This window comes from Pterocles gutturalis, unplaced genomic scaffold (genome assembly GCF_000699245.1).
Source record: "Pterocles gutturalis isolate BGI_N339 unplaced genomic scaffold, ASM69924v1 scaffold16883, whole genome shotgun sequence".
NCBI lineage: Eukaryota > Metazoa > Chordata > Aves > Pterocliformes > Pteroclidae > Pterocles > Pterocles gutturalis.
Genome location: NW_010120890.1, coordinates 11,239 through 20,614, shown reverse-complemented (window position 1 = coordinate 20,614; position 9,376 = coordinate 11,239). Strand labels below are relative to the sequence as shown.

Here is a 9,376-nt window from a genome sequence, read left to right as displayed (position 1 = left end):
CTCTCCTGTAGGCCCCCTTCAGGTACTGGTAGGCTGCTATTAAGTCTCCTCGGAGCCTTCTTTTCTCCAGGCTGAACAGCCCCAACTCTCTTAGACTGTCCTCATTGGGGAGGTGCTCCAGCCCTCTGATCATCCTTGTGGCCCTTTTCTGGGTTCATTCCGACAGGTTCATGTCCTTCTTATTTTGAGGGCCCCAGAGCTGAATGCAGAACTCCAGGTGGGGTCTCACGAGAGCAGATTAGAGGGATGTGATAGGACAGATTTCATTTTACTTTGTGTAGAAGGGTAGGCAGCATTACTTACTCTGAAATACTGATGATTGATTCCCTCCAAATTCCACTCTTGTAATTCTGTCTTTTTGACATTTTTAATTTTTAGGGCAAGATGTCCGTGGAGCCTTGGAGAATCCCATGGTGGATACAAGTATGTTGGAAGAATTCATCAGTAATGATGTAGAGTTTGGAACTTTGTAAGTATTACAGCAATATCTTTTAAATTCTCTTTTCATTAGTGCTGTGATAAAAACTGAATGCAAAAGTCAGACCTGAAATCTAAGTTTCAAGAGGATTGTGGCTCTCTTGATATTGTTATTTGAAGTTGTATAAGAAGACTTGGAAAAATGAATTACAGACAGTAATGGAAATATAGTCATTTTGCTCAACAGAATGAGCAATAATGAAGTGTGGGATAATTCACAACTGTTATGCTAATTGTGGCATTACATGCAAAGCTGTTATTTTAATATTCCTATAAATGCTAAAATAAGTGATATAAGTGAGACTAATGTATAATAAATTGAGTGTGTAGAAGGAAATTTTTAGACTTCTGTAGATGTGTCTTTTTAAATTTTTGTAAGGCACATTTGGAATTCAGGAGCTATGGGTTAAGTATCCCACAGAAAAAAAATAATTAAAATGTTTACTAATTCTCTTCTGTATTCAAAGTTGAAAACAATATTTAGAGCAGTAGACACAGTATTTAAAAGCATCAGAAAATTTGTTTTGAAGGAAGTTGAAGGTTATTCTAATGTGGATTTTTAAAATTTTTTTTTAAATAGTAATTATGTAGTTGAAGCTAACCTAGAATGCAGGGTTGTGGATGTGGTGCATTAGAAAACCAGGAGTGATACCATTATGAAGTACACGAGAACATGTCAAAACTAATAGGCTGTGACCAAAACGAAAACTGTTCTCTCTCATACTATCCAAACTCAGAAATACAAAATCTGAATTAGAAATGGATGAAAATCAGATAATGGAAATTTTCCATTAATGCTTGAAAATATTTGCTGTGTATGTGGGAACATGTTTTCTGAATATGAGGGTGTCCCTTTTAGCAATTTTATTGTACTCAACTTCTGTCAGAAGACTGGGCCTTAGTAAAAGAGGTGTGGCTCACTAATTTCTGTCATCCTTTATCTGCTCAAGCATTTTAGCCTAACATGTATCTTAAGTACTTGTCTTTCAGGTAGTGCTTCAGAACAGTAGTTCAGCCTACAGTTTATAGGATTACCTGAAAGGGTCCATTTCTCAAACCTCTGTCTGCTCTTAATGTAATAGAGAAACCCTCTGTAGTTCCTTTAAATGGCAGCAAGATGACAAAGGATTTTCTCTCCCTTAAGCTGCTTTGAAAGCACCATCATGAAGGGCTGAAAAGCTTGAGATAAAGTAGGAGATGTGACAGACCTGTGGCCTCTGACTGGTGACAGAAGCATAGCCTCTCTGTAGCAGTCTGCTAGTGACTTAGGATGCTCCTATTTTCAATGCAGAAGGAATGAAGTAGTTTTGCTACATAGTGTGGGAACATCTGCTTGTTGCTGTGAGCTACTCATGAAGGACTGGACATAGTTTAAACCATGGTGTAGTTCTGGGTCTTGCCCTGAGAGCGTAATCCTTTACACACTGTCTGATAGGAGAAACACTATAAGTGTAAAAGTATGACAGGGAGATATAATACAATATAATCAAGTGTATGTACCAAAGAATAAATAATCAAGGACCTTCTTTCAAACCTCAAGCATGTGAATGGGCTGAGCTGCTGGAGGCAAGTTGAGAGCAAAGCTCCTAGTGTCAGCTGCAGACAAGGAAGCATTCACTTCCTGACTGAAAATCAGGAGAAAGCTGGACAGTAACATACAGACTGGCCTGTTCTTGTACAGAGCAGTGTCCTTTAAGTTATTTAGAAAGGAATCAGGAGAGGTGGTGTTTTCAGAGATCTACATCTTTCAGTAACAAAAAACAGTGGGCACTAAAAGTCCCAGAGCACATTGACGTTGTTTGGCCTTCCATGATGACCTCTCCTAGCAGAGAGGTGTTAAACCATAAATCTCTCCTGCTTGGCTATGGGGTTTAGCAAGGAGGTGGCTGTGGATCACATGGAATTTCTTGGTTCCTAGCCAGGATTTCCCTGTCAGGCCTCCAGTCTCTGGCTCTCCTAATGACTGTCTGAGCTAACTACCTTCCCATCTTGTCACAGTCTGCATGCCTCTGCGCCTGCTCCCTGCAATGCTCCTACAAGAGGACTGAAGGTGCTGTGCCATGCTGGGACCTTGCCTCACCAGGCTGCCAAGGGTGTTCCTCCTGTGCCGTGCTGATTGTCAATAGCCATCATCCTTGCTTATGTACCTCTGCACAGAGGAAAGTGGCCCAGCTCTGCCTGAGTTTGGCACGGTGCAGTGTTACTCAGCAGGCATTTTCATGGCAGGTGATGCAGAAGCTGCTGGACGGTGGTTCCACATGGGGTGTGGCATGGGTCTGCACTTTGGGAGCACCCTTTGGTGTGGGCAAGAGAGCCTAGACTAAAAAAAATTTTTACTTTAATTTGTTACCAGTTAGCACTAACTTTTGATCACTGGCTTGTGCATAGAGAAAAAGAGAATATAAACAATTAAACACTTAGGGAGACATCCTTCCTTCCCCCTGTCTTTCTGAGGCTCAATTAAAAGTGAGTGCTTCTGCCTCTGGTGGGCTCGGGGTTGCTGGCAGTAGGGCAGAGCCAGCGGGGACCAGCGGTGGGCAGATCATGGCTGCAGTACAGCCACAGTGTGGAGCGTGGCCCCTGCTGCCCAGAGCCTGCCTGGTGCACCTTTGCAATTTATTCTTAAGTCAGGTTTCATCAATGCATCAAGATTCTTCCCAGTGATAAACTCAGGTGCTATAAATTATCCATCAGCAATGGTGTTTGGGTTAAAACACGGCTAAATGGTTTGTCTTCTGTCAGGAATTAGGGTGGTTTGTTTTGTTTTTGAAGCTTTTCTTTGAGGGAGCTGTTGGGATGGTCCTGTTTAGTACTCTTTATTTTCAATTATTTTGTAATTTAGGCATAGAATATATTAATTATTAGTCCCCCACTATGTTCTTCCAAATGGAACTGGAAGACTGTGTGGGACTCAAAGGACGGAAGGCAGCTTGTCACCCATTCAAAACCCCACATTAAGCTTCTGGATCTTTTTGATGAGCTCTTGTTTCAAACTGAGCAAATGCACTTCCCACATGTGCGGCAGCTCCTGCTTCCCTCTGCACTTGGGGTGCCTCTGGTGGAGAGCAAGGTGCTGAAATGGGACCTGCTAACATCTAAGAGGGACTGAGGGTGCTTTGGCCAAACTAGGCTCTTAAGAAATCAGCTAGTGGGTGAAGATGCTACAGATCTTTAGCCCGTAGTCTAGAGAGAATGGGTTTGAAGCCCTTGTGAGCTCTGTGTATTCAGAGTTGCTGGTGTGCCCAGAGGTAACTGAAGAACGGCTCGTGGGAAGGAAGGAGGATTGAAGTCAAAGGGTTGTGGAGGGGAGTTTGGGCAACAGCTGTTACGGATGAGGCCTCCCTGCATGGGGGACAAGTGGAGGGCCATAGGAGATGGTCTGATGAAGTTTAAGTGACATTGCTCCTGTGAGAAGGGGCAGCAACCATGGTGAGCAGTGCTTCTTGAAGACCCTTGTCACTAACCTGGTGGTCTGCCTCCATCTGCTTTCAGCATTGCCTTGTGGTTGTCCTCGATGTCTCCTCTTAGTAGGAATTAATATATTTTTTTTTCATCCCTAGGCAAAGCCAGTTGCCAGACTCCCCACCGGACTCTGGATCGGAACCGTGTTCTCCGCCACATCTCCAGAGTAGGTCACGTGAATTTGGTTTCTCCCAAGCTCGTAGGAAGGTCTCTGGCTCCTCTTCCTTCTCATTACTTTCTTGTCTGTTTACTTCTTGCAGCCCCATGGTATGACACTGCATGGCCCAGTGGGCTGCAGCCTCCGCTCCCATGCCCATCTGCTGTGGCACCCAGCAAGCTTCCCTGCAGGTTCATGGAGACTTACTCTGACCCCAGTGCCAGTGGGCATCCTTGCACCATCCCCCAAGGCTGCTGTCTGAAGACAGGAAATGCTGTGACTCCTTGGAATGATTCTACATCCTCGAGCTGTTTGGATTTTAATTATTCATACTTTCAGCCAAATGCATCTCAGATTTCTGGGTAAATGATACAGCTTTTATGCAAAGGAGGAGATAGATGCAAAAAAAAGTAGAGCTGGTAGAAGATGTGGTTTAAGACTGGTGTAAAATCCTTGTGGATGTAGGGTTTTCCACAGGATGGCAGTGTTCAGACATTTTTGAGACACTTGTGGTTTAGGGTTCTTTAAACATCTTTATTTATGCTCAGATTGGAAAAAGGAGTGAATTTCAATTTTTAAAATGTTAGAAGGCTAAAGAAAGATCAGCAGGTGTTTCATAAGTGGGTTATAAAAATATTCAGGCGTTTTGCAATACCTATTGCAGGGATTGTGCAAGGATCTTGTAAGTGTTCTGGCAGGTGGTATGAAAGAAAAAAAATTGTCATATCTATGTAAACAAGTGAAATGGTATTCATATACCATCTGCCATATTCACCCACCAACATGTTGTGGATGCTTAGTTATTTAAAATACATGGGCTAGTCCAAGCATCCAACCATGATACCTAGAAAGAATGAATTGACTGATGCATGCCAGAGGGGAACCTCTCTGGTTCTTGGGAAATAAATGTGAATTAATCAGTGTTAGTCCTGGGTTTGCAGATGCTCTGTCTCTGTCTCCTCTTCTGTACAAAGCTCAATTAGATGTGGGTGAAGGAGGCTGGGCCTGGGTTTCTCAGTGGAGCTATTTGTTTTCTTTGTTGGTTTGTTTTCCAGTAGAAGGAGCCAGTTAGTTGAAATCATATTATTTTTTTTTCTTTTTTGGGGGGTGGAGGGGGAAAGGGGTGCTTTGGTTATTGAAACTTAAAATACAAAATACTTCTTCACCAAATGTGGAACTTTTGAACAAACCCAGAAAAAAAAAAAACCCCAAACAATTAATGTGGTGCACAGGTTTTTCTTCTACTCATGTTTGCACCTTAGTTTGAGTACCTACAGGGCCTGATTGAGACCTAGAGTTTGTCTTGTTTTTTCCCCCATCCAGAAGGAGTGACCATCTGTTAGAATATTCTAGTTTACATTTTATAATATCAAAACTTTGGAATAAGTTTTTTGCCCTTTACATAAAGGAGCATTTTTTTGAAATCTCATTTTGTGGGAAAGGGGAAAATTGTTACCCAGCAATTGCCCCTTGAGATCTCTTCATTAATGCATTAGGTTAACTGCACCTAGTGTTTTCTGTGTAAGAAAGTGAGTTCACGCTTGGTGCAGCACAGTTATTCAAGATAAAGTTGTGATTTTAATGCAAATGTCAGGAAACAGTAAAACCCTGCTGCTTATGCACTATGTAAATTTTTAAAAAGAGATCCACTTCTCTATTCATATGAAATAAAAAATAAACTAATCTATGTTTTGGAAGGAAAAATTGCATTATTCAGTTTTAAAAAGCCAACAGCAGTCTCCACCCCCTGGCAAATCAGAATTTGGGTGACAATACAGTTAGAATGAGATACCTGGGTGTTCTCTTGTTATGATTCTGTAATATCTGTATTCAAACTTATAAATGAGTAATGCAATATGTGTTTTTAAAAAAGTACTTCTGCAGTGGCAGGCAAAAAAAGGAAGCTCTCACAACTACTGGGAGATGTCCCTGAGTCTCCAGTCCAGTCTCAGAACTCCAGACAAGGTAAGCAACTGTGTGAAAATGAAATTTAATGTTTTATACCATAGACAAGTAAATATTTTAAGAGCACAGCTCCTGCTGTCTCTGAAAAGGTAGTGGTATTAAGAGTCTGTACTCTACTATCACGTTTGGAGGAATTTACCTTTTCAGTGTTTTTGAAAACCACAAAGTATTTATATTTGGCAAAGAGAGAAGTGTTAGAGGTTGATGTTTCCTGAGGACTCTCTGGACAAAATCTTCTGCCCTTCTCCACGTGTGAACCTGCAGTGCACAGATGATACCATGCTCTGCTGACTTGGCTTGGTACCAAATTGACTGGGCAAAGAAACCATCTTGGGTCAGCTTAACTGGGAGTTAATGTGGTGGATAAGCAAACAGATTGCAGTTTCCCTTTATCATCTAAACTCCGTGTTTTTGGTACAAAGCAAGCATGTGCAAGCTTGGTAAAAGCAGTGTGTTCTTCCACACCCCTTCCCCAAATTGATTTGGCTTATTGTTTCATCAAGGAAAAAATGCTAAGCTTATACCAATTGATACAGAAAAGCTTATTAGGCATGTACAGAAATGGATGAGCTTCTGTGAAGTGTGAGGCTCTCTGCAAATGAACAGTTTGTAACGAACTGTTTAGCTGAGGAATTTCACCCTTGTCTTTTAGTGGAAAATTGAGAGCTGCTTGTTATTTCTTCAGAGTAAGTTATTTTTCAGCATTAAATCAACCTTTTAGAACACTTTTAATGAGTAGGAACTGGATTTAGTATGTTACTTTTCCTTTGGTATCTTGCTTGTTTGTGACTAGGCCTCTGAGCCTGCTACTGCTGGAAATTGTTTTGCTTAATTGCTTCTTGTGGTGTTGCAGACTTAGAGTAGAATGCTTACCTTTCCCCCCCCCTGCCCTGCCCTCCTCGAGGAAACTATCCTTTCAGAGAGAATAAAATTAGGAAGTGCTACTTGTGTAGCATTTTTCAAATCAGGAAAGCTGAAAAATTTATTTGCTAGGGCAAACATAACAGTCTTTTGGAATAACTGCAAAGGACAATCCGATTTAAACATATATGCAATATATTTGTGCTTTATATGTATGTATATATACGTAAATGTATTTATTGAAAATGTTTTTGCAGGATTTTTGTCTTGTCACAAAAGTAATAACTGAATTGTCGCTATCTCCTTACAGGAACTGTTAAGGACTGTGCTGCTGAAGTGCAAGAGTATGACAACGATGGGCAGAATGCAGCTTTGGAAAAATGCTGTCAAGCTCTAACATGGCAACCATATCAAACTTCTCAGTGGAACAGCTTATTTAACTCTAATTATGAAAAACTGTAAGCACAGATGTTTGCACTTGTAAAAAGTGGTTCCTTGGTGGTTTTTTTTTTTCTTTTTTTTTTTTTTTTTCTGGTATTGTAGTTTTGTAGGAACAAATTATATATTTGGAATTTCTTGTTCTTACTAAAAATAAGACTGGAGAAGGAGGTATAGTAGGCATGATGGAATTTGAACGTACAGGTGTATCAGAAAAGTAGAACTTCAAGCACTGGTTGAAATTCTTGACAGGTTTTCTGACTTCCCTTCAGCAATCTAGGGGCAAAAAAAAAACCCATTTAAGATACTTGTTAGTTTTTGTTTATTTTGTCAAGCACGCTGGGGCAAGTAATTACTGAGCATATCGCACCTTTCCCTCTAATGGCCTAAAACATTAAAGAAAAATGGAAATAGAAGATAGCTGTATTACTTCTGTGCTCATATAACCCAAATCTTAATAACTATAGACATATATGTATGATGTGTAACTGTTTAGTCAAAGATATAGAGTTTTCCTGTATAAATCAGAACTGTAAATTGGTTTTTTTGGCCACATGATCTGGGAAAGGTCATTCCAAGTTCTCTCTACATCCCTAGTTTTCTCCATTCTAGTATTTAGTGAATGATCCCTTTTAACATAAACCCTTCTACAGCATCTGGTCAGTTCTCCAGGTTTGGTGCAAACAATTTGTCACTGTCTCCATGGGACTTAAATAACATAGTAAATTTTAATGTTCCTCTAGCCCAACCTGCTAAAAGCTCTCATGGGAGTTTGGAGTGTATTGCTGGACACTGACATTCCCTGTTTGTGCACAGCGTGGTAGGGGCAGTACACATCTTACTGTGTCCTGTACGACCCTTCTCCTAAGATACTGACATGACAAGAGAACAGACAGCTCAGTGTCCACACCTTGCTACTTCTTGGGAGCTGGATGGGCCAAGAAACCTCCAGCTGTGTTTGTGGTGTGAATTGTCACTCTAAATGGAAGTAAGTGGCTTTCAACTCCTGTTACACTTTCAGACAATGACTACATTCGAGCTATAAGCTGATGGGGGGAGATTGCTCTCCTGCCGCTACCCAGTTACTTGTTGGTTCCCATACACCTGAAATTGAAGTTCCAGACTCGCATTTCTTGGCGGCTTGTGTCAACAAAGACAATGCGATGCTGAGCATTAAAGCATCCAAATACACACACTGTTACCATTACTGTGGAAGGAGATTGAGATAATATTTGCAGAGGAAGTAAGTGTTAATTTTAAGCGAGGTCAACAGCAGTGCCTTTGTTCCAAGGTGCACTGTAATTATGGCATAGTGCACAGATTTTTTGAGTTGTGATCCTGCATTCTGTTAGCCTCAAGAGTCATATGCTTATCACTGCTCGGTGTAGATGGATTGATTCTGTACCTCGAAATTGCTGTGCCCACTTTAAGGACATTTCTCAGGTTAATTATAATTTTCCATTTTATTCATCCAGTGTTTTAACCTTTTGATTATTTCATTTTCACAATAAAATGCTGTTAGCTGAGGTAGATTAATTAGAAAAGGTTACTCTACCATTAACTGTGCCCTGCATTGTGTCTGCTTGGCACTTTCTTAGCCCCTTGCCCCATTAATATTGTGATTGGTGGGACTCGGTTCCAAAGATGCTGTCTGAAGACTCAAATTCTGAATAGAAAGAGGAATTTGAAGTGTATTTCTAGTAGGGATGCTTGTATGACAGGGATATATATCCTGTGCTACCTAAAAGTTCTTCCAAGTTTACTGTACTGCTTGGTAAGACTGACCATTCTTTGTGCAATCAGATCAAAATCTGTATTTGGTGTTAATTACTATTAAATGGCCTACTCAGAAAATGTTAAACATTAAATTCCTCTTTGGGAGTCTTTGTTCCAAACACTTCAGCTTGGAGAAATGGAAATTTGTACTTTTGCTTCTCAATCTGCTTGCCTGTATATAAGCAAATGCTCTGAAATTGTTTTAAGAATGAACTTGCTTTACACCTAAATCTGAAAAAT

General features: G+C 40.6%; 1 protein-coding gene across 1 annotated transcript in view; it reads left to right on the top strand.

Annotated features, from left to right (window-relative positions):
* Positions 1–378: 378 nt before the first annotated feature.
* MYRFL (myelin regulatory factor-like) overlaps positions 379–9,376 on the top strand; it is a gene marked incomplete at both ends in the record, with an annotated part of 19,048 nt that continues 10,050 nt past the window's right edge. Inside the window, 3 exons of the mRNA XM_010077058.1 lie at positions 379–469; positions 4,038–4,105; positions 7,233–7,380. Coding sequence (XP_010075360.1) covers positions 379–469; positions 4,038–4,105; positions 7,233–7,380 — 307 coding nt within the window. The remainder of the gene's footprint in view (positions 470–4,037; positions 4,106–7,232; positions 7,381–9,376) is intronic.